At 40.7% G+C, this 26,486-nt stretch overlaps 1 protein-coding gene across 1 annotated transcript in view; it reads left to right on the top strand.

The window, feature by feature from the left end:
• Window positions 1-1,295: 1,295 nt before the first annotated feature.
• Window positions 1,296-26,486, top strand: part of tmf1 (TATA element modulatory factor 1) — a 55,774-nt gene continuing 30,583 nt past the window's right edge. The window contains 8 exon segments of the mRNA XM_034167181.1: window positions 1,296-1,864; window positions 3,366-4,741; window positions 5,154-5,257; window positions 14,459-14,585; window positions 14,764-14,869; window positions 17,890-18,032; window positions 18,335-18,501; window positions 21,868-22,024. Coding sequence (XP_034023072.1) covers window positions 1,729-1,864; window positions 3,366-4,741; window positions 5,154-5,257; window positions 14,459-14,585; window positions 14,764-14,869; window positions 17,890-18,032; window positions 18,335-18,501; window positions 21,868-22,024 — 2,316 coding nt within the window. The 5' untranslated portion in view covers window positions 1,296-1,728.

The raw sequence follows: 26,486 nt of genomic DNA, 5'->3' as shown, positions 1-26,486 counted from the left end.
AGAATTTTTGGGGTATCTCTGGAATGGCATTTTGTCAAATGAGTGGCTGCTCAAATGCAGCAGACTGCACTCACACGAGTATTTCTGAGCGAGATCCAGCATGCTAGGTGCCTCAGTGTTGAGGACCCCATCTGCAAAAGGTTCAGTGAGCACTCGTCACGTGGCCAGGACAGATAAATGGCTATTTTCAGGACGTGGGGATAAACGTTGCCTGCGTCCAGTCAGGACTCAGAGAGGTTTTGTAGTGTGGCAAAACTGTACACCCAGACTTGACCTCACGTTTTTGTTTGTCATGCCGATCCTCTTGATTTTTTGCAGATACCCATTATGATACACATATAGCAATTACATACAAATTTATGTCCAAGGCACTGAATAATTAAATAGCTAAATATGAATTTTTGGAGAGTCTGAGCCCAAGGAGGAAACTCCATCATCGGAAAATCTTGCCAACCCTACTGACTTAACAGACCAAGCCACCAGCTCATGATGTCATCGTGCGACGTGGAAAGGAAGGAACTCGAATCCATGTTGCCAGGTACATGGTTTGTCAGCGACTTTGAGCCAAATACAGTAAGTAATGAAAACAGTAATAGAATGAATAGGTCTTCTGTCAACTAGAGGAATAATCTTAACCTGCAGGTACAGTTCATGTGAGTTTTTCATGCGAGTTTTTCATGCTATAGTGGAGCACAAATAAACATAAAATTATGAACCAGTCTTCCAGACAGAATTGATCATTTATGGGATTAAATGTAGTTTCAATAATAATGGAAAATTCAACAACGTACAGTATTCAAAAATATTCCACACATGGTAACGGTGATTTTAAAAGAGCCACAACAAAATGTTAAAAAAAAAAAAAAAATCAGAAAGTACCTTATACTCGTAAATACTACAAAGCAAGGCATTATTTTATTCTAAACTTAGTTTATGAACTTTATGTATGAACAAAAAATGATGGCATTTAAAAAATTGTAAATTTACATAATTGAATTACAGACAGGATCTTCTTCTTCTTGTTATTATTATTATTATCAATGTATTTATTTAACCCAGTCTCAGGAGCTCCTTTATATCTATCAATAGAGCACCAGAAAGGCTCCTGAGAATAAATATGTGACTTTTTGGCTGTCTTTTAGTTTGTGTTCACGACAAGAAAAACATTATTATTATCATTATGATATCACTTTTTGCTATGGGAATAACGATGAAATTTAAATAAAAAATGAAGTGAAATTTAAGTAGTTTAGGAAGTTGTTTCTTTCGTGCTTGTTTTTCTTCTAAGATCTGGCGACCCTAGCGACCAAAACAAATGCTGGCTGTCGACGAAAGAAGTATAACCTGAGGGTTAACTGTCAAAATGCTCTCGCTATGTTTAGTCTGATAGACGCGGTACTACATGTCAATGACTTTGTACGATTTTGACAACTAGCTGGACAGGTTTCGAGGTGTAATCAGGGTTTGATACTGTCCCAATGCTATGTTGCTACAGCTTTGCTAGCTAGCTTAGCTGTAGGTAGTTAGTTGCTAGTAGCTGTTAACGAAGCTAAATTTTGGTAAAAGAAACAAAAGTTACGGTTGAAATTTCGCGTTCGCACCAGTTTTGTCATTTGTAACGAAAAATGTAGTTTTGGTGAGCGCTTTGTGTGGAAACGACATTCTCCCATCAGGTTCGTGATACAGTTTGCGGATTTGCTAATCCAGCTAGCTGGTTAAAGCCGCAAAATGAGTTGGTTCAACGCGTCTCAGCTGTCGAGCTTCGCCAAGCAAGCTTTGACAACAGCTCAGAAGTCCATCGACCGAGTTTTGGATATCAAAGAAGAGGACCAGTGGGGTGACACCATTCCACTGCCCTATGATGGTAAGGTTCCATAGAGCCCGACCAATATGGATTTCCTTGGGAGACTGATTCAGATATTGCAAAGTAAACAACAATTTATGATACAATAAGCCTTTTCACCCTCTCGCTCTCTTCCGGGTCTGACGCGCGAGGTCAAAGGGCAAGAAGTGTAAAACTGCAGTCTCGAGGCATCATGATGACTGACAGTGGGCAGCGAGAATGACAGAGACTTCAATTATTTTTTTTCCCGTTGGGGTGTTGATTCCTTGAAAGATTTTTTTAATTTTTTTTTTGTGTGTGTGTGAAAACGTGGTATTTGTGTCCAAGGAAGAAAAACTGAAGTTTATGCTCCACACGAACTGAAAATTCAGGTTTTGCCCTACTCGACTTACTGCCGAACCAGGCAGTCTGTTCGTAAACATAGAATCAGCTGATCACTGTTTCGCTTTGTGGACCTCTATAAATCTTCTGTACTACATTTCTATTTTTGACAGTGTGAAATAAATGATTCCTGAAACATAAAATAAAATTAATCATGAATCTGGTTGGTGAGTGGCAGCTGAATGTGCTTTGGAAGGACAGAAGAATTTTCTCTAGCAGCTTAATTCAATAGTGCTTTTCATGGGGTGGAGAAAGCATTTGGGAAAATCTCAAAGGACGTTATTTATAATCTTTATATTATAATGTCTTGGTGAAACAGTTGCATTTTCACTCCTTCTTTTAAGCATCTGTAAAATTATGTTTATTACGGGTTTAGACAGTTGTTTGACTGACGCTCTCACTGACCGAGTGAGCGTCTGTTTACGTTTTACACCTCTCGACCTTAGAACCAACCTGGTCACGCATGTGCATTCCCAGAGTGTGAAAAGGCTTATATATCTGCCACGATACAAAAAAAAAAACAATGCAAAGGTTCCTAATCATTATCTAAACCTTATGATAAAGGAATGTAATTGAGGCTTGGTGTTTTTATAGGGCAAACATGAACTTTAATATAAATAACTGTAAATACGACCAACAACCACAGTGTGTCACGCTGCTGACACACTGCTTTTACTCAGATTGACTTGACTCAGATTGACCGCTTTGTGTCGTCACTCAGCATTTGCATACAATAGACTTCTTATCTGTTTTGGCCCCACCTACCTGGTGACAAAATGGCCATTCTGATTGAAGTGAATGACATCTGTTCACTTTTCCTCAGTCTCTTGTAGCTAATGTAACTAAGAGGTGATCCAGGTTCGTGCTTTGCTTGCCAGTATTGTGACCAATGCTGGACAAACTAGAAAACAGCCAGTGTGTCTTTTCAATTGTTTATTCACTAAAATATAAGCTTTCATATCTGTAAAAATAATGCTGATACCACTACGTTCATGAAAGCCTCATATCGGCTGACATTTCCAGGCAACCAATATGTCACTTGGGCTCTAGTTCCTAAGGTGTTAACAGCTATTCTGCACAAACTTCACATTATTGTTTTGATCAGCTCTGACATGAATTGTGTTGCTCACTGTTCCGTCAGATCTAACTCTATCTGGAAAGATGTCATTAAGTGGAGGATGGGGGATGACGCAGTGGGAAGCACCCTTAGAAGAAAAGACCACCACTCCTCCTCCTTCCTCCGAGGCCATTACTACTCCTGTCACCCGTACAGTTGTGGATGAATCAGAAAACTTTTTTAGTGCCTTTTTGTCCCCTGGTGATCTACAAGGTGTTACCAAAAGCCAGATAGTGTCTGTACCTCCCGCTAAGTCTCAGAAGCGGCCTCAGGGAAAGGAAAAGATCACGGAGGGTGAGGTTGAAAGTGGTGTGGAAACTCCAAAGTCAGGATCTGCTGATCAGAATGAAGAGAAACACGAAATTGATCAGAATCAGCTAGTTGAACCAAAGTCATCACCGGCACCTCCTTTTCCAGATACCATCCTCCTGCAGCCAGTTTCTCCCATTTCATCTTGTAGTGATCTTCCTTGTAATCTTGAGAGCCAAACTTTTGAAATGAACAAGGTGACAACTGATTCTGGACAAACAGTTTCTTCGAAATCACAAACAGAGCAGTTATCAATTCCTTTGGACCAACAAGTTGAGCAAGACGTCACAGATACCTCTGAGCCTTCTCCTGTCACTTCTGAGCCTAACAGTTCGAAGCCTTCTGATCCGTCACCCCCTGCAGCCTCAAAAGAGGTACCCATAGAGGCTAAAGACTCGAAGAGAGAGGACCGTCAAAATGATACCCCTTCTCCTCCAGTGAGCGCATTCTCCTCAGGGACGTCTACTACCAGTGACATTGAAGTGTTGGATCATGAGAGTGTGTTGAGTGAGAGTTCAGCAAGTTCCAGACAAGAGACTGGTGAGGGGAAGGCAGGTCTTCACCTCATGCAGGGCTCATTTCAGCTGCTCACAGCCTCTACCTGTACCGATTTTGCCCGTTTGGAGGACTACCCTAAGCTTACAGAGAGCTGTGGCTCCTCCTCGGATGCATTTGAGCGGATAGATTCGTTCAGTGTGCAGTCGTTGGATAGCCGGAGTGTCAGTGAGGTTAATTCAGACGATGAGATCTCTGGAAGCCGGACTCTTGCTTCAGTTACTGCAGGCCCTGCCCCCATAACAGTCATCTCATCAGTCATCTGTCAGAATGAGGAAGATGGGGCAAATGGCAAACAGGAGGAAGAAGAGGCCTTCACTGAGACACTGAGGGAGCAGCCACTGGATGATATGGAGGAGAGTGGACGGAGTGCCACACCTGTCAACAGTGAGCAGCCTGAAGAATTGACTGAACAGGGATCTCAGTCCAACATAACATTATGTGATCTAACCTCCAGTGTTGATGAAAGCCTCACTCCACCAATCACAGAGGAGATGAAAAGTGTCTCAACAGTTCAGATTTTGGACCTTCAAAAGGTAGCAGTTTGCATTTAGTTCCTCTGTATGTTGAAGTGTTGAGTTATTTTTAGCCAAAATCCAAAGCACCAACTGAATTCTATTTTTGATATTATATTTTTGATCTGATATTGACTGATGTCAACTTTAATAATCATCAAGCAAATGTTAGAATTATACCACAGAAGTTCAGTCATGCTCATAAATTTAGAGAAACAAGTCAGCACACTGAAACATTAGAAATTGGCTCACAAACTCAGAATTTTGAATGGATGACTGTACTTTATGCAAAACAGAAGTAGTGATCGTCACCGGAATCTCATGCATTATTTTCATGTTATGCCTGCACACTCCTCTTGTATTTAAACCTTATGATACAGCTTTGCTGATGAGTACTAAAGCACTTTACTGTGCGTTTGTGCAACTGTTGTAGGTCATTGATGAACTGTCAGGACGCCTGGAGAAGAGAGAGTCTCAGCTGTTAACAGTTAGCAAAGACAAGGCTAAGCTGGAGGAAGAGTGCGACAACCTCAGAGAGTGAGTATATGGCACAATGTGCACAGTGGCATTGTAAACAACCTTGATAAATTGGCTGTTTTGACAGACTGTGTAAGAGAATGGTATTGTCACTGATGATAAGGCTTTATTATTATACCACAGTTAAATATTTGTTGTTTCATGCTCAGTGTCCTGTCTCTTCAGGAATATGAGCAGTCAAATTTCACATGTTCTTAATGATTATTGGCATTTACATCATTATTTGTATTATTTACAGTTACTGTTTTAGGGTAGAGCATGAAGTTGTTTCACCATTCTGTAAATGGATGGAACTTTCTTCTAAATTGTGATGACCTCTGACTATAATCAAGATATATAGATGAAAATCTGAAAAGGAATCCCCTGTCAGTATGCTGGCAGACTAGAATTTTTAAGCATTAGACACTTTATACAAAAATACGATTGTTGTTATTTTTTAAATTTTGAACATCTAACTTTGGCTAAAGTTCAGGTCTGCTTTATTGTCATTATGCTACGTACAGGGAATGTAGATGAATGAAATGTTGTTCCGTATGGACCCTGGGCATAATATGAATCAAATATCAAAAAATATCAAATGGTGCAAAAGACAAGACGAATAGTGCAAGACTCGCATAACACAGAACAAACAGGTGCAAAACAGGTAATGCAAAACAGTAACAGCCTAGGTTGCCGGGGAAGCAGGGCAGAAATGAGGTAATGGAGTTGCAGATTGTCATTCCAGTCTAAAGTGCAAGTGCACAGTCAGGTGTGTGTTACAGTATGGGGGTTGAATGCAGCAGGTTGTGTATGTGTGAGTATTCAGGGCTCTGACAGATTAGGGGAAGAAGCTGTTGCAGAACCTAGCAGTGTGAGTCCTGATGCTGTGGAGCCTCCTGCCAGATGGCAAGAGCTCAAACAGTCCATGGGAGGGAGGATGGGAGGAGTCCTTGATGATTGCAGAAGCTTCACGCATAGCATGTGAGGAAGAGGGCCTGGATGGAGGATAGAGAATTCCCAATTATCTTTTCAGCTGTCCTCACAATGCTGTGCGGGGTCTAGTGTTCTTGTGCACTACAGTTCTAAATAATGCTGTAATCGAGCGCTGTTGTTTGTGTTGTCAGTTACATTTAGGGAATAACCCCCTTGTGTGTGATGATTTGCGGACGTTCATGCTGGTTATACGGTTGCAAATTGCACTTTACCAGCTGTGCTTTAGTCAAGCCAGTAAAATAGATATTTGTGACCGTAATCCATCAAAAGGTCAAATATTTTGCCACCCTACACCGGATATTATATAGTCTGAAATCTCACAAGACTAACCAATCAAATTTGCAGAAAAAATGTAATTGGATTACAATAAACTATTGATTTGCATAGAATGCATCTGTGTGTCACACTTGAAGCAGGAAATAATAGCTCTTTAAAGTGTTCAGAATGTTCTAGGTTTGTTCATTTCCTTCAGCATACATAAATCAATTCAAATCAAATCAATTTTATTTATATAGCGCCAAATCACAACAAACAGTTTCCCCAAGGCGCTTTATATTGTAAGGCAAAGCCATACAATAATTACAGAAAACCCCAACGGCCAAAATGACCCCCTGTGAGCAAGCACTTGGCGACAGTGGGAAGGAAAACTCCCTTTTAACAGGAAGAAACCTCCAGCAGAACCAGGCTCAGGGAGGGGCAGTCTTCTGCTGGGACTGGTTGGGGCTGAGGGAAGAAGCCAGGAAAAAGACATGCTGTGGAGGGGAGCAGAGATCAATCACTAATGATTAAATGCAGAGTGGTGCATACAGAGCAAAAAGAGAAAGAAACACTCAGTGCATCATGGGAACCCCCCAGCAGTCTAAGTCTATAGCAGCATAACTAAGGGATGGTTCAGGGTCACCTGATCCAGCCCTAACTATAAGCTTTAGCAAAAAGGAAAGTTTTAAGCCTAATCTTAAAAGTAGAGAGGGTGTCTGTCTCCCTGATCCGAATTGGGAGCTGGTTCCAGAGCAGAGGAGCCTGAAATCTGAAGGCTCTGCCTCCCATTCTACTCTTACAAACCCTAGGAACTACAAGTAAGCCTGCAGTCTGAGAGCGAAGCGCTCTATTGGGGTGATATGGTACTATGAGGTCCCTAAGATAAGATGGGACCTGATTATTCAAAACCTTATAAGTAAGAAGAAGAATTTTAAATTCTATTCTGGAATTAACAGGAAGCCAATGAAGAGAGGCCAATATGGATGAAATATGCTCTCTCCTTCTAGTCCCTGTCAGTACTCTAGCTGCAGCATTTTGAATTAACTGAAGGCTTTTCAGGGAACTTTTAGGACAACCTGATAATAATGAATTACAATAGTCCAGCCTAGAGGAAATAAATGCATGAATTAGTTTTTCAGCATCACTCTGAGACAAGACCTTTCTAATTTTAGAGATATTGCGCAAATGCAAAAAAGCAGTCCTACATATTTGTTTAATATGCACATTGAATGACATATCCTGATCAAAAATGACTCCAAGATTTCTCACAGTATTACTAGAGGTCAGGGTAATTCCATCCAGAGTAAGGATCTGGTTTTTACACCATGTTTCTAAGATTTGTGGGGCCAAGTACAATAACTTCAGTTTTATCTGAGTTTAAAAGCAGGAAATTAGAGGTCATCCATGTCTTTATGTCTGTAAGACAATCCTGCAGTTTAGCTAATTGGAGTGTATCCTCTGGCTTCATGGATAGATAAAGCTGAGTATCATCTGCGTAACAATGAAAATTTAAGCAATGCTGTCTAATAATACTGCCTAAGGGAAGCATGTATAAAGTGAATAAAATTGGTCCTAGCACAGAACCTTGTGGAACTCCATAATTAACCTTAGTCTGTGAAGACGCTTCCCCATTTACATGAACAAATAGTAATCTATTAGATAAATATGATTCAAACCACTGCAGTACAGTGCCTTTAATACCTATGGCATGCTCTAATCTCTGTAATAAAATTTTATTGTCAACAGTATCAAAAGCAGCACTGAGGTCTAACAGAACAAGCACAGAGATGAGTCCACTGTCTGAGGCCATAAGATCATTTGTAACCTTTACTAATGCTGTTTCTGTACTATGATGAATTCTAAACCCTGACTGAACCTCTTCAAATAGACCATTCCTCTGCAGATGATCAGTTAGCTGTTTTACAACTACTCTTTCAAGAATTTTTTGAGAGAAAAGGAAGGTTGGAGATTGGCCTATAATTAGCTAAGATAGCTGGGTCAAGTGATGGCTTTTTAAGTAATGGTTTAATTACTGCCACCTTAAAAGCCTGTGGTACATAGCCAACTAATAAAGACAGATTGATCATATTTAAGATCGAAGCATTAATTAATGGTAGGGCTTGCTTGAGCAGCCTGGTAGGAATGGGGTCTAATAGACATGTTGATGGTTTGGAGGAAGTAACTAATGAAAATAACTCAGACAGAACAATTGGAGAGAACGAGTCTAACCAAATACCGGCATCACTGAAAGCAGCCAAAGAGAACAATATGTCTTTGGGATGATTATGAGTAATTTTTTCTCTAATAGTTAAAATTTTGTTAGCAAAGAAAGTCATGAAGTCATTACTAGTTAAAGTTAAAGGAATACTCGGCTCAATAGAGCTCTGACTCTTTGTCAGCCTGGCTACAGTGCTGAAAAGAAACCTGGGGTTATTCTTATTTTCTTCAATTAGTGATGAGTAGTTAAGATGTCCTAGCTTTACGGAGAGCTTTTTTTATAGAACAACAGACTCTTTTTCCAGGCTAAGTGAAGATCTTCTAAATTAGTGAGACGCCATTTCCTCTCCAACTTACGGGTTATCTGCTTTAAGCTGCAAGTTTGTGAGTTATACCACGGAGTCAGGCACTTCTCATTTAAGGCTCTCTTTTTCAGAGGAGCTACAGCATCCAAAGTTGTCCTCAATGAGGATATAAAACTATTGACGAGATAATCTATCTCACTCACAGAGTTTAGGAAGCTACTCTGCTCTGTGTTGGTATATGGCATTGGAGAACATAAAGAAGGAATCATATCCTTAAACCTAGTTACAGAGCTTTCTGACAGTCTTCTACTGTAATGAAACTTATTCCCCACTGCTGGGTAGTCCATCAGAGTAAATGTAAATGTTATTAAGAAATGATCAGACAGAAGGGGGTTTTCAGGGAATACTGTTAAGTCTTCAATTTCCATACCATAAGTCAGAACAAGATCTAAGGTATGATTAAAGTGGTGGGTGGACTCATTTACATTTTGAGCAAAGCCAATCGAGTCTAACAATAGATTAAATGCAGTTTTGAGGCTGTCATTCTCAGCATCTATGTGGATGTTAAAATCGCCCACTATAATTATCTTATCTGAGCTAAGCACTAAGTCAGACAAAAGGTCCGAAAATTCACAGTAACGACCAGGTGGACGATAGATAACAACAAATAAAACTGGTTTTTGGGACTTCCAATTTGGATGGACAAGACTAAGAGACAAGCTTTCAAATGAATTAAAACTCTGTCTGGGTTTTTGATTAATTAATAAGCTGGAGTGGAAGATTGCTGCTAATCCTCCGCCTCGGCCCGTGCTACGAGCGTTCTGGCAGTTAGTGTGACTCGGGGGTGTTGACTCATTTAAACTAACATATTCATCCTGCTGTAACCAGGTTTCTGTAAGGCAGAATAAATCAATATGTTGATCAATTATTATATCATTTACTAACAGGGACTTAGAAGAGAGATCTAATGTTTAATAGACCACATTTAACTGTTTTAGTCTGTGGTGCAGTTGAAGGTGCTATATTATTTTTTCTTTTTGAATTTTTATGCTTAAATAGATTTTTGCTGGTTATTGGTGGTCTGGGAGCAGGCACTGTCTCTATGGGGATGGCAGGGGGAGAGAAGCTGCAGAGAGGTGTGTAAGACTACAACTCTGCTTCCTGGTCCCAACCCTGGATAGTCACGGTTTGAAAGATTTAAGAAAATTGGCCAAATTTCTAGAAATGAGAGCTGCTCCATCCAAAGTGGGATGGATGCCGTCTCTCCTAACAAGACCAGGTTTTCCCCAGAAGCTTTGCCAATTATCTATGAAGCCCACCTCACCACCACTCAGACAGCCAGCAATTCAGGGAGAACATGCGGCTAAACATGTCACTCCCGGTCCGATTGGGGAGGGGCCCAGAGAAAACTACAGAGTCCGACATTGTTTTTGCAAAGTTACACACCGATTCAGTGTTAATTTTAGTGACCTCCGATTGGCGTAACCGGGTGTCATTACTGCCAACGTAAATTACAATCAAAATAAAATGGTGTGGTGTGGCTTAAGTATACACACCCTTCAGTATAACACAAGTAAATCTTCACTTGTATAGCCAGTTTTCTTTCGACAAGTCAGGAGACTGATCCATGAGCAATCCCAAGTCAATGAATGTGTCTTTGACTTCATTTACATAAGTCTTTAAAAAAATACTAACATTATAGTACCACATGTTAAACCTTTGTGGAAGAGGCAGTTCTCAAAATCTGGGTGACCATGCAAAAACGAGACTCGCGAGGAAAGCCGCAAAGACACACCCATGATAACTCTGTTGGAGTTATGAGCGTCTGTGGCTGTGATTGGAGAAACTGCATAGTGCAACTTTTGTCCATTGCATCAAAAGCTTCCACCTTCATAGTGGAGCACAGAGGGATGGTCATACAACACTACACAAATAATGAATGTTTGAGTGCAATGGTAAGAATATTTCATGAAATATTCTTTCCATTGCATGAATGAAAAAACATCCATTTATATAATGCCCGAAATTGATCCTTGTCATTTGATATTTTATTAATTTATAAACAAGAGAAAAGGGACTTGCATTTTGGTCTGATTCCAAACAGTCCAAGACAAACTTTAAATAGCAATCCAATCCAAAATTGTTTTCTGTCAACTTGCAAAAATAGTCAGTTCAAAAACAATCCTGACGATGTAGTCCAGAGCTGATGCTGTGCATTGACTTCTTCATGTACAGACTGCCATCTGCTTTCCTCAGTCCAGCTAAAAATTGCAACAGAATTTTGTTTAGCTGTTCATCTGACAGCATTTCTGTTTCAGCTAGAGACGTCCCAGCGAATACTGCAAATGGCCCCAGACAGCTTACAGCGTAGTGCATTTGTTTGTTTTGTGTTCTAAGAATTGGCACCATCAGTAAGCTCATTCAAATTGTCATCTGTTACCAAAAGAAACATTGCCCTTTTTTTAAGCTAAGTGCCATACCTGGTGTCGCAGACCGAACGGTCTGCCCCTAAAAATCAGTCCGCCTTTTGCATCTGCGCATGCGTCAGTTCGGACCACAGCAGCATGTCTCTTCACCCAAAGCAATCAAATGGATTAATGGGATTATTAACCATCAGATGATAAGGGTAAAACCTCTTAAATAATTTTAAGGTCAGTTTTAAGGAGAAACGAGGCCGTTTTGAACAGAAACTCGACAAAATTCCATGACGCTTTGAAGTTACCGACTCGCAATGAACGCATCAGCTAGCAGCTCGTTTAACCGCAGCACTCTGATCGCTTCCGCTGCCTTTTATGATGAAATAATGCTGAATTTGTGTGGAAATGATTGTTGTACTAAAGCTTCAGATATCTGTCGCTGAGATAGATGATGACTGGAGTACAGTTTGAAGCAGAAATGTGTTCATTTGTGAACCGTGTCATCGGGGCACCGATTTTTAGGGGGACCGTTCGGTCAGCGACACTAGCCCGTGCCTATAGGCAATATAGACAATTGCTAAGGGCGGGGTCCCGCCAGGGGAGGTGCCACAAATGAGGGGAAAAAATAAAGTCAGTTTTCATTATTCTTAAACTAAAGCTAGTTAATACTATTTAATATAAAATAAATATAAGCCCATATTGATTTAACTGCATAGCAAAGTCTATTAAATAATAATGATGATAATAGTTTCCTCACCCCCCCCCAAGTGTCTGATGAGTGGAGCCCTTCTTAAAACAAAGGCGGCCCAAACCTGGGGTTGTGATTAATTATGTGAATAACAAGTCAACAATGTGAAAACAGACCAAACTGTCTGGCGCCCAGTGGATGGAAAAAAGAAAATTCAAGGAGGAGAAACAGGACCGACTGAGGTACAGTAAAAAAAAAAAAAATAATATGAATGACGAATAATTTTTTTTCTGTTGCATTGCATCAGCGTTAACGTCTCTTCATCCATGGTTTGCTAATTCCTAACTCCTACAGCATTTCGGGGTGAGGTTTACCTAAACTGACCTAACCCAAAATACACTGTTTGGTTGGGGTGGGAATAGTTGACTTTGAGCAGAGTTTCTCCCCGTCATTTTGACATGCAGTGATCGTCAATATCAGCAGCTGGCTGATTACATTTTTCAACCCAGTCTCACGGGGGGTCTGGGGGGGTTGTGGTTAGGTTTAGGAGAAGGGACACACTTATGTTATGGTTAAGAAAGAAAACTGGTTGTAAAAGTGATGATTTTGTTGTTATACTTTTGTTGTTATACTTTAAGTTGTGTAAACTTGCACATGCAATTGTTTTACCTTTTTATATTTTTATTTTATTTGTCATGTTGTAGAGATTAGTTTCCACTGTAAGTGTACAGGGCATCATTGTAGAAATTGTAATATAAAGCAGCCAGAATTACACACACTCATCTTCAACCGCTAGCCGGAATTATATTTTTTACAATTTGATGTTATTACTAAATTTAGACGTGTAACAGTTCAAGGATTCACAAACTTTCAAGCTTCACTGTAAGTCGGTTAGCCCATCACACTCTCAGCACTTTCTCAGAACCAACACAAGATTTCCATTGTTTTTCATTAGGTACCCTCAACTAGGGTTGGGAAATATGGCAAAACATGTTATTACAATATTTTTATTCATATTGATTGATACTGAAATCAGTCATGATAATTTAATAATACTACCAGTATCCTCATAAAGACTGAAACCTGAAGAAAGTAGAGTATTAATTAGACTAAATTTTGTTTTTTATTGTATGTTATTTGGGAAGTGCTTTGTATTGTTCTTGTTGAAGTTATTGTAAGAGCACTGTATGTCTAGGGTTTTTATTGTGAAAGCGTAGAAAGGGAAGTGTACCTGTTTTTACTAGCTTAAATGCATATTGTTTGACAGTGACTTCAGTGCCTAAATTTTTTGCCACTGAGTTCACAGTGAAACCACCATGCCTTCATATTGTCATCCTGCTTCACGAATCAGGGCATCTATAACCCTTAGTTAGAAATCCTTTTTTGTGTACATTTTCCTCACCTTTCGAGGATGATGCAAGCTCACTTCAGTGGTCGCTTTTCATTCCCCTTTCCAGTTCCCTCCCCCTCTCTGTTTTTTTTTTTTTTTTTTTTTCTTCCTTTAATTGCTGTTTTTCATCACAGTTAGCTCAAACAATACTTAAAAGTAGGAAGTGCTTGTTCACATTGATGGGCAAGATTTGTTCTCGTTTATTTCTGCTATGTAATAAACTGTTACATCTGTCCATGTTCCGTAAGACTATCGAAAGGTTTTTATCGCCATATGTCATTGTGATTGTTTTATAGCCCTGCCCCAACTCATCCACATAGTACCTAAACTATTATTATTATTATTATTATTATTACCTTTTTGATCCTTACATTTAGATATACAAAATTTTCAGTTATTTACCAATTTGATTTGCTGTTTTATATTGGAATTTTCCATGGTCATGTTGCTCTATAGCTGGATTCTTACATATGTAAACTTTTATATATACTGCTATTTTTCAATCTAATGCAGTGCACAAATGCCCAAATTTCATATGTGTTTCAAGCCCAAGAAAGTGATTACAGCGTTTGACTCAACGGTTCAGATCAGTTATGATCAGTATATTAGCCGTTAAAATCAGTTTAAGATTGCTTGTTGCTGGTTTAGCGCTGTTCAAAAACAACTTTGGCTGTTTGAAATGATTTTAAGTGCAATGAATTTAAGGTTGTTTAAGAATAGTTCAAACCATGTTATTTTAGGTGTTGAATAGTTTAGATGATGCATTGATAGCCATTGAACTTTATTGTATAGATAATTTCCTTTCCAAGAAAATATAGGTGGACTTGAATTGATATACTGACAACGTAGCATTGAAAAGGTCACGAAGTCTCTGTATCTTGTACTCTTAAAATTATCTACTTGTACAGCTTTTCAAAGTGACGTGTTGTACTAATCAGTCGTTTCATCCTCAAGTGAGGTGACGAGCCTGAAGGAGGAGAGCTTCTCTGTACAGTCTCTTAAGGATGAGTTCACCCAGCGCATAGCAGATGCTGAAAGGAAGGCTCAGCTGGCATGCAAAGAGAGGGACATAGCCAAGAAGGTAACTCGCTTGTCCCTTCCCCCAGGCTCTGATCTAATAACTCTGATAATAATAAAAAAGTTAAACCAGAATAATCAGTTGCAGGCACTGATGAACTCCGTAACAGGAGGATGGAGTTTATGTGGCTAACCCCTCTGCCTGTTTACTGTGTCAAAGATTACAATTTTCTTTGCACCAGGAAATAAAGGGTTTGCGAGAAGAACTATCCACTAGATTGAACTCAAGTAGTACAATGGAGCTCATCAAGGAAAAGGAGGAGCAGATCAGAGGCCTACTCGAGGAAGGTACGTTTTATGTAGTACACCCTTAATGTTTGCATTCATCACGTGCACAGACCTCAGCTTTTAACAGGCTGAAAACCCAGTCTTGATCTCACATTCAGATGTTTGTACTGTTTTATCATACAACAGAAAATGGACATGACAAACATTTTCTGTCCAATAGTAATACATGAAAAGCTCAGTATGTTACAGTGAGGAAAATAAGTATTTGAACACCTTGCGATTTTGCAAGTTCTCCCACTTAGAAATCATGGAGGGGTCTGAAATTTTCATGTTAGGTGCATGTCCACTGTGAGAGACATAATCTACAAAAAAAAAAAAAAAAATCCGGAAATCACAATGTATGATTTTTTAATAATTTATTTACATGTTACTGCTGCAAATAAGTATTTGAACATCTGCCAACCAGCAAGAATTTTGGCTCAGACAGATCTGTTAATTTTTCTTTAAGAAGCCCTCTTATTCTGCACTCTTTACCTGTATTAATTGCACCTGTTTGAATGTGTTGCCTGTATAAAAGACACCTGTTCACCCACTCAATCAGTCACACTCCAACCTGTCCACCATAGCCAAGACCAAAGAGCTGTCTAAGGACACCAAGGACAAAACTAGACCTGCACAAGGCTGGGATGGACTACATGACAACAGGCAAGCAGCTTGGTAAAAGACAACATCTGTTATGATTATTTATTAGAAAGTGGAAGAAACACAGGGTGACTGTCAATCTCCTTCGGTCTGGGATTCCATGCAAGGTCTCACTTTGTGGGGTAAGGATGATTCTGAGAAAGCTCAGAACTAAACAGGAGGACCTGGTCAATGGCCTGAAGAGAGTTGGGACCATAGTCACAAAGATTAATACTGGTTAATCATGGTTTAAAATCCTGCAGGGCAGCAAGGTCCCCCTGCTCAAACCAGTCCAGGCCCGTTTGAAGTTCACCAGTGACCATCTGGATGATCCAGAGGAGGCATGGGAGAAAGTCATGTGGTCAGATGAGACCAGAATAGAGCTTTTTGGAATCAACTCCACTTACCATGTTTAGAGGATGAGAACAACCCCAAGAAAACCATCCCAACCATGAAGCGTGGGGGTGGAAACATCATACTCTGGGGGTGCTCTTCTGCAAAGGGGACAGGACGACTGCATCGTATTGAAGGGAGGATGGATGGGGTCATGTATTGCGAGATTTTGGCAAACAACCTCCTTCCCTCAGTAAGAGCATTGAAGATGGGTCATGGCTGGGTCTTCCAGCATGACAATGACCCCAAACACACAGCCAGGGCAACTAAGGAGGGGCTCCGTAAGAAGCATTTCAAGGTCCTAGAGTGGCCTGGCCAGTCTCCAGACCTGAACTCAATAAAAAATCTTTGGAGTGAGCTGAAACTCCAAACCTGAAAGATCTAGATATGATCTGTATGAAGGAGTGGACCAAAATCCCTGCTACAGTGTGTGCAAACCTGGTGAAAAACTACAGGAAATGTTTGACCTCTGTAATTGCAAACAAAGGCTACTGCACCAAATATTAACACTGATTTTCACAGGTGTTCAAATACTTATTTGCAGCAGTAACATACAAATAAATTATTTAAAAAATCATACATTATGATTTACGGATTTTTTTTTTTTTTTTTTAAGATTATGTCTCTCACAGTGGACATGCACCTAAGATGAAAATTTCACACCCCTCCATGATTTCTAAGTGTGACAACTTGCAAAATCACAGGGTGTTCAAATACTTATTTTCTTCACTGTATGTCAGTGAAGGACATACAATATTTGAGCATACTGCAGGAATTTCAGTCAACATTACTGAACAGTGAAGAGTTTATTAGGGCTCAGGATATCTTGCTTGCAGAAACACGTGGCTGGCTTAAATTCCTGTCCTCTTAATACCCATTGATGTTTCAAGTCTAATTCCCTGAAGGGAGGAGAGACTAACTGTAGGATCCCCTGACTTGCTCCATCCCCCAACCACACCACTCTCCCAGCACAAGTATGAAATTTTATTGGCTGTCTGATGCGTAGGCTTACAGCGAGAAGGTCCTGGGTTTGCTTCTGACCTGTCCTTTCTGTGTGGAGTTTTTGTGTTCTCCACATTTGTGTGGGTTTCCTCTGGGTGCTCAGGCTTCCTCCCATTCCCAACAACTGTTGTACAGGTTAGGTGAATTGGTGACTGTAAATTGACCATAATTGTGAGAGTGTGAATGTGATTGTCTAGCTGTATTGTGTTGAGATATTTTTTATTTTTTTGCCTATATTGCCCACCCATCTCAACTGTAATATTGGCTAGACATATGACATTATGTAATGTTCTAAAATCCTTCCCTAGTCCCTACCGAAATAAAAACTTGTAAAAAAAAAAAAAGAGACCAAAAGCAGGCTGTTCATGTCATTGTGTATTTATTTTCTGGTTGATGACTGTTCTAGCTACTATTTGGCTGCATTGTATTTCATGCTGGCTTGCTTAGTTAGTGTGTATCTATCAGGGCCCGATGAGTCTCTTTAAGCTCACTTTGCAAGGAAATAATGTTTCCCACTAAAATGTGTGTATTGGATAATTTAAGTTTTGTACCCAGTTTGTGATTTTTAATTTAACCTTATAGTTGTAATATGACATACTTGTATTTGATTAGCTGTACATTCACATCACACTAGTTGCAACATCAAAATTACTGCCCCTTCTATTTCAGTAGACTATCAGCCATTTGTCCAGAATTAGAAGAAAATGGAAGAAAGTGCAGTAGTTTCAGGTTTGTGTTTTCTTAACATGGTAATTTGCTCAATTTGTGGGTATTTTCATTGAAATCAGTTCTTTGTGATTTTACAGAAAATTCCTAATCCACACATGTACAGCACTTAATAAATCATTTTATAAACATGTCCTTTTCATTATTTTTTTAAATTAATGAATGTGAAATTAAGTTAATCTTTATCAGTGCATAGCTATTTCTAGGACACTGTGCTCAGAAGCATTAGTTTCTAATTTTTCTGAAATGTCTGGAATGCATATTCCCATTACTTGTAGGTGAAAAGTTGTCTAAGCAGCAGCTGCAGCACTGCAACATCATCAAGAAACTACGTGTGAAGGAGAAGGAGAGTGACACAATGATCACCAAACTGAACATGAAAATCGGGGATCAGGAGGACGAGCTCCGGCACCTGCAGCAGGTAAAATACATACCCTGCCTGCTGTTATTATCTTACAACCGATATGGATTTATTTTGGTGTATATGGGCACCTTGGAGTGTGGTGACGGACCGCTGTCCACACTTCCCGGCTGCAGTGTGTCAGATTAAGATTAGCACATTTTTCTTCATTATGACACACACACACACACACTTCAGAACTTTGCTTCCTACTTGTCTCCTCTATGCATTTATTGGTAACACATCTGTTGCCGTTTCATTGTTTTGTGTTTTAATTTTTGCATTTTTAGACATTCAGCATAATTGTGTTTCTGTGTGTTGAGGTTTTGGATGGGAAAGAGGAGGTGGAGAAACAGAACAGGGAAAACATCAAGAAACTAAATGCTGTAGTGGAGCAGCAGGAGGAGCAGCTCAATCAGCTGCAGACAGACTCTGAGGAGATGCTGGAGAAGAACAGGAGCCTCCAGGCTGCTTTGGACAACTCCTACAAGTAAACACTGGCACACCCTGCTGTTGATACTGCACATTGTACTGTAATATTGAGACAGAAGAGCTGATTTTTTTTTTAACTTTGTTTCAGGGCTGTGGTATGACATGGGTTTATATTATTGTAGTTCGAGTTGTGAGAGAATATGTAGTGAATTCTGTAGGAGTCTGGACAGTGACGCATTTGTTGGTTTTGTTGTACAGCCAGTTGTTTTTCAAAATACAGTAATCTATAACTGATGGAAGTTTTCTGAGAATTCCTGGAAATCCGGGTTTTTACTTACATGGCGAAAGTTTTCGGGTTGTTTTTGATAGCATACGTCAGAATCTATGAATGTTGCACAAACAGTTGGTGGCAGTACCGCGCCCTGTTGGTTTGCAAACTGCCAATAAACTTGAAAGAAGAAGAAGGGTTGTTTTTGTTTTCCTGGCCCATGTCGAAATTAGTCTGTGGTCTGTTTTCATAATATTTGTATTTATAAAATTGTTTGGAAACATCTCTGAGACATCACAGTGGATATTAAGTCTCACGTTTTCACTTCTTGATCTGAGACTGAAGGATAACGTGCCACCGCTCGACCATACAGCAGTGAATGAGAGACGTCACTACAGATTTTAAAATGAGTTCTATATCGAAAGTTCATCAAAAATAATTTCAAATGGGGCTGGTTTGACAAAAAAATCCAAAACGCGGGCCTGACTTTTTTTAATCATCATCTATATAGAAAAGCTAACACTCTCTGTAAGTCTTTATCTTATATCATGTTTTAGATGGAATTTGTTGTCAGCTGACATTATTAAAGTTATTTCACACACATCAAAATCTGTCCTTGGGATGAATTTACTTCAAACGGTCTCCATGCAAACGTAATATGTTAGCATGCTAAATCTGCATTTTATGGTGTCTTCTGTTGCATGGATGTGAAATATTCAGTCGTGCTGGTTCCAAGATCGCAGTCTTCCGAGATCGAGTACTAGGGGTCTTCAGTGGTTCAAAATGCTGCTGCCAGACTTTTGACACAAAGCAGAATGTTTGACTACATTACGCCCATTTTGGCATCCCTACACTGACTTCCAGTCACTGCAAGATCGGATTTTAAGGTACTGTTATTAGTTTATAAAATTGTTCATGGACTTGCACCTTCCTGTCTGGCTGACCTGGTAAGCCCCTATGTACTAGCTCGGGCCTTGCGTTCTCAGGGTGCAGGACTTTATGTGTTCCCATGGTGAATAAAAAGTCTGCCGGTCACAGAGCTTTCTCCTACCATGCCCCAGTTCTGTGGAATGATCTCCAGGCACAGATACGACAGTCAGATACTGTGGAGACTTTTAAATCATGTTTAAAGACTCATTTGTTTTCCTTGTTTTATCATTAGTGTTATGATGTGCTTTTATTCTTGTATCCTTTTTGTTTGGTATGGTTTTAAATTCAGTTTTGTCTGTTTTTATTATGCTGTGTGAAGCGCCTTGAGGCGATCTCATCGCGAATTGGCGCTATATAAATTAATAAATTTGAATTTGAATTGTTGGTCCTGAGGTTGCATGGTTCCATGGAAACCATCTGAGATTTCAAATTTTTCTGGAGGAGAACCCCCCAGACCCCCCACCAGAGGCTTCAGGCCTTCGGCCCTTGTCACAGACTTTCAGGTTTTTTTTTTTTTTTTTTTCCCCATGGCCCACTTTCATCCCTGATAATTATACATTTAAGATGTGACTTTCATTTGAAGAGTTTACATTCACATTGTGTGAACAATGCACAGGTTGGAGTGTAACTTGATTTTTTTTTATTTACATTTTTTAAATGTTTTGTCCAGTATAAATTCACAAGTTCTCCAGCCCTCCTCTGGAGCAGTTTCTGTGGCAAATTTCCCCAAGGTTTTTATTTTCTACCCCATATAAGGACGTAATGATTTTCCTTAATTAAAGGGTGCCAGGTGATTTTTACATGTGGCCACAGAGTGCATACAGTGCAAAGCGCATATCCACATGCATGCATGCATGCATGCATACATACATACATACATACTCTTCAACTGCTTATCCCAGATCGAGTCCGGGGCAACAGCTCCAGCAGGGGACCCCAAGCTTCTCTTTCCCAGGCCACTCTTTCCCAGGCCACTGGGGGATCCTGAGAAGTTCCCAGGCCAGTGTGGAGATGTAATCTGCATCTAGTCCTGGGGCTTACTCAGGGTCGCCTCTCAGCTGGATCTGCCTGGAACACCTCCCTAGGGAGGCGCCCAGGTAACTGTCCAACCCCTATCAAGGAAAGTAGTTCCAGAGCCGAGGCTGTGCATGGAGGTGAGGCCCACCAGATATAACCGGGAACCATCACCTTGTCTTGGTGGAGAGGTTTGTGTGTCCCTTTGAACCAGAGCTGTGTTGGCTGGAGCCTTCATGCTCCACGTAGAGTCTCCCATGGTAAATTGGTCTCAGGCCAGGGGCCAGACTAAGAACAGTTCACAAAGACTCCATGAAAACAAGGCAGAGGTAGTGTGACCCAGCCCGGAGGAAGCCTGGGGTCCCTGTCTGGAGCCAGGCCTGGATGGAGTTCCCATCAGCAAGCGGCTGGTGGCCGGACTTGCCAAGAGCCTGGCCACCAGCCGGGGACTGCCTCAAAAGGTAACATGGACCTTCCATCTCCACCCTGTGGGCTCACCATCTGCAGGGGGAACTGCTGGAGTCGGGCGCACTGTCCCCTGGGTGGCAGTGAAAGTAGAGTGCCTCAACGGACCAGACCTGGGCAGCAGATGCCAACTTTGGGGGCGTGGAACTTCACCTCGCTGTGGGGAAAGGAGCCGCATATCAAAATGAGCTTTGAAAATTTTCAAGAAGCTGGTTGTGTAATCTGTTCAACCTAAAATTAACACAGGACACGCCTTGATCTCTTGCATGTTGTGAGAAGCGTCGATGTCCCCTGGGTGGCAGTGAAAGTCGAGTGCCTCGATGGACCAGACCTGGGCAGCAGATGCCAGCTTTGGGGGCGTGGAACTTCACCTTGCTGTGGGGAAAGGAGCCGCATATCAAAATGAGCTTTGAAAATTTTCAAGAACCTGGTTGTGTAATCTGTTCAACCTAAAATTAACACAGGACACGCCTTGATCTCTTGCATGTTGTGAGAAGCGTCGATAACACTGGTCAACTGACTTGCATTGATCCTTATCCCCAAACATGGGTTTAACTCACTTTGCAGTGTTGGTTTGAAAATGCTATTTGGTACCAAAAAAGTTAAGTCTGAAGTTTATGCATATAGGTTTATTTTTCCTATTTCCAGTCTAATTTGCTGGGTTACACATCCAAAACAAGAAGTGACACAGTTAACTACAAATTGCTGTGTAGTAGCTCTAATAACATTGTTTTTCTCTGTTGTCAGGGAGCTGGCAGAACTACATAAGGTGAATGCCAGCAGAGCCAGTGAAGCTGAAGAGGCAGCCCTGAGCAGGGAAATTCAGGCCAAGGAGCAGCTAAGCCTGGCCCTGGAGAAGGCCCAGGAGGAGGCCAGGATGCAGCAGGAAGTCCTGGCCAATCAGGTACATTAACTCATGCTTGAGTGGTGTGTGTGTGTGTGTGGGTTGGTGGTGGGGGTCAGTGAGTGGTGGGCTACACGTCGTACCACACCAATTGTCTGTTATTCCTGGGAATTCATGTGTGCAAGTGTGAACTTGAGATATGTTTACTGTGAGGAGACAGCTAAGACTCTGGGAATGTTTCTCTCCATGAAACTAATGCTGTGTTTACACATGGGCAGGATGCGTTATGAATGTCATTTTTCTTTCATTCGTAGCACATTCCTGACATTCTTAAGGTGACTTAACGCATCTGAATAGGTTTCTTAACAGTGCTTGCTGGTGCGTGATATTCGTGGAGCATGTTTTTGGCTGTCAAAAAATCTTCCACAAATGTCACGCACCACCCTCATTTTGCCTCATGTTGTGGAGTTTTGCAACTGAGCATGTTGATCCGTCTTGATTAGTGGTGACCCTTACTGGAGCGTGACAGCATTCGTAGTGCTTCCTGTGATTGTTCTTGGAGCCCTAACTGTTATGCGTCTTTACGAATTGTCACGAAAACTGTCACGTTTTGACAAGAATTGTAATCCGGTGTTACATTTCAATGGGCACCACCACGAATCACTTCTCTCTCGTGCGCACAATTAAACCCTGCTGCACCACATTCAGTTTCATTGCTGCGCTGCAGCATGCCGAAGGACAGTGATGCCAAGTCGGCTAAACCCCAGTGCGCTCCTGCAGGTGTTCCACCTGCTGTTGCGCCCGATGTTTGGGGGAACCAGTCTGAGCCAAAGAAGAGCCGTGTGCAGCCACACATAGCTCTCTGTCTTCTCCTCCTCCTTTCTGCGCAACTATGCAGCTGATGATAGCATGAATATGGGGGGTGTGTGGTGACAATTCGCCTGATTCGCAATGTGACAGAATGGTGCGCTGTTACGTGCAACAGCGTGTAACATTATTATTGACTGTGCGTAATGGTGCCTGATAATTCGCAAGTGATACATGCCATTAATCGTAATGCATGATAACAGGTTGCAGCAGTTCCTGAGGACACCTGACGCCTCTGCCCTGAATCATCACATTTGTGATCAGCAGCCAAGAATGGATACTTTCTGGCATTCATGGCTTGTCGTCATTATGTGTAAATGCAGCATTACAGTGATCAGCCCCATTCTCACTGTCACAGCTCTGCATCCAGGAAGGTCACAGTTTGAAAACTTGTCCTTACATTGAGAACCTTTAGAGGAATCTGTTTGTAGTCAATCAGGATGTTCCATCATTGTGCTGTGGTCTTGTTTCAGCTGTGGCTGAATTTTCATGACCTTTGGCATACTTTGGTAATCCTTTTTATTTCTGTGGAACTGTAACACTGTTGTATCTGCTGTAACAACACTTGGAGATTTTCTGGATATGCCACAGTTGTGCTAAAGTTGTACTACAGGCAAGCTACTGTATCAACAGTTGATTTTTGTACCTATTATATTGTACAAGTCCGGCACTTCATCAAACTGTGTGCCAGATCACATTCATGAGCACATGGGATACACAGCTGTGAAAGTGGTAACAGATAGTGGTGTAATGGATCATAAGGTACCTTGAAGGTTCTTTGACACTCGCACAGATTTGATCACTGCAGTGACACGCAATCTGGCGTGTGAGAGAGTAAACTGTTGGAAACTGCATGCGGCTGTGTGCAAAATTTTGAAATGTTCAAAATCTCCGAAAAGCATTAATTTTGTGAACTAGACATGCACATTGCGCAATCTATTCGAAAATACTGTGTGTCACTGCGAGTCACTGCATCTCATTGCTGCACTGCAGCGCATCTGAATGATTGTAACGAGATGATACATCCACAATAAACAATTTTACAGTTACATTATCTAACTTATAAGAAGGAATGAAAATGCAACTGTTTTGCCAAGCCATTACAATGTAAATATTATAAATAATTACCATTCAGATGATTCCAAATACATTCTCCATCTCATTAAGCACATGAGAAAAGCTGCAGCTGTAGTTACAGTTGTATGCAAACGTTTGGGCACCCCTGATAATTTACATGATTTTCCTTTATAAATCATTGTGGTTGTCTGGGTCAGACATTTCAGTTAAATATATCATATGGCAGACAAACACACTGATATTTGAGAAGTGAAATGAAGTTTTTAGTATTTACAGAAAGTGTGCAATAATTATTTAAACAAAATTAGGCAGTTGCATAAATTTGGGCACCCTTGTGATTTTATTTGTTTTGAATACATTTAGCACTAACTATTGGAACACAAAATTAGTTTGGTAAGCTCATTGACTCTTGACCTCCTTACACAGGTGAATCCAGTCATGAGAAAGAGTATTTAAGGTGGCCAATTGCAAATGTTTCTCCTCTTTACATCTTTTCTAATGAGTGGCAACATAGTAGCCTCTAAACAACTCTCAAATGACCTGAAAACAAAGATTGTTCAACATCTTGGTTTAGGGGAAGGATACAAAAAGCTATCTGAGATTTCAGCTGTCAGTTTCCAGTGAGGAACATAGTTAGGAAATGGAAGACTACAGGTACAGTACTAGTTAAGGCCTGAAGTGGCAGGCCAAGAAAAATCCCAGATAAGCTGAAGTGAAGGATGGAAGACCTACAACATGATGTTGCTGCAGATAGTGTCTCTGTAGATCATTCAACTATACAGCGCACTTTGCACAAAGAGATGCTATATGATGCTGTCATGCAGAGGAAGCCTTTTCTGCGTACATGCCACAAACTGAGTCGGTTGAGGTATGCTAAAGCACATTTGGACGAGCCAGCTTAATTTTGGAATAAGGTAGTGTGAACTGATGAAACTAAATTTGAATTATTTGGACATAACAAGGGGCTGTATGCATGGCTGAAAAAGAACACAGCATTCCAAGAAAAACGCTTGCTACCTACAGTAAAATTTGGAGGTGGTTCCATCATGCTGTGTGGCCAATGCAGGTACTGGGAATCTTGTTAAAGTTGAGGGTCACATGGATTCCAGTCAGTATGGGCAGATTCTTCAGAACAATGTTCATGAATCAGTGACAAAGTTGAAGTTATGCCGAGGCTGGATCTTTCAACAAGACAACGACCCTAAACACTGCTCAAAATCTACTAAGGCATTAATGCAGAGGAACAAGTACAATGTTCTGGAATGGCCATCTCAGTCCCCAGACCTGAATATTATTGAAAATCTGCGGTGTGATTTTAAGCGGGCTGTCCATGCTCGGAAACCAACAAACCTGAGATGTTTTGTAAAGAAGAATGATCCAAAATACCTTCAGCCAAAATCCAGACTCTCATTGGAAGCTATAGGAAGCGTTTAGAGGCTGTTATTTCTGCAAAAGGAGGATCTACTAAATATTGATGTATTTTTTGTGTTGGGGTGCCCAAATTTATGCACCTGCCTAATTTTGTTTAAAGAATTATTGCACACTTTCTGTAAATCCTATAAACTTCATTTTATTTCTCAAATATCACTGTGTTTGTCTGCTATATGATATATTTAACTGAAATTGCTGATCCAAACAACCAATGATTTATTAAGGAAAATCATGGAAATCAACAGGAGTGCCAAACTTTTACATACAACTATAATTCCTCTGATTCCAGGAGCGGTGAGATATGGTTTCATCAGCCAAGTTCCGAGAGCAAATGCATCATCTGCTACGAAATAATTATTTTAGATAGCATGGTGTCCAGCGGCACAAAGCACGGCATCCAGCGGGACAAAGTGGGTCACGTTGGCACATTCGTGCAAGTTGATTCATGATCCACACAGATCACCCCACGGTTCAGCATGCATGTGAACTGTGGATTAATTGCAACGTTTACGTAAATGTGATTTCATTTTGAAGTGATAACTGCATTAATTTTGATGCAGTTCCAGCCAGTTAAATAAAATACATGTACTAATTTACTGTAGCGGTCTGAGTAACACAGCACCTCAGCTGATTTTCTCAAGCAGCTCTCATCTGGTGGTTTTCAGTGCAGGAAAGTCCTCCGCACCATTGGGCAAAAGTCAGCAAAGCAGTTTTATCAAAGTCTGAGCAGCCAGAGCATCTCTGTGTAACTTTCAGCAGACTAACTCTTTTTGATATCTCGGATTGTTTATTTATTTATTTTTATTTATTTTTTTTTTTTTGCAGCATGAAAACTGGATGCTGAATTGCGCTCTGCCTCAACTTCAGGGCTACCCTGAGCCAACCAGCAATGTATCTTGCCCCAGCACACTGTGCCAGAGCAAGCTTTGACTGCCCATCTTGTTTCAGCTTGTGCACATAGCATGACTGCTCTCTGTGTTCATGGTGCATCTCGTCCTTTTCATATACAAATTAACACTCCCCGTCTTCCTTCATTTGTTGACTCTGGCTTTGCATATTTGTCAGGCCTCACTTTGATCTCCAGGGGAAACACACACACACATGTGCGTGTGTAAGGTGCATTTAAAAAGTATCTGACCTTATTTTA

This window comes from Thalassophryne amazonica, chromosome 3 (assembly GCF_902500255.1).
Source record: "Thalassophryne amazonica chromosome 3, fThaAma1.1, whole genome shotgun sequence".
NCBI classification, from domain to species: domain Eukaryota; kingdom Metazoa; phylum Chordata; class Actinopteri; order Batrachoidiformes; family Batrachoididae; genus Thalassophryne; species Thalassophryne amazonica.
Note: the sequence above shows the minus strand (reverse complement) of the source record. Positions and strands in the feature narration are given on the sequence as shown.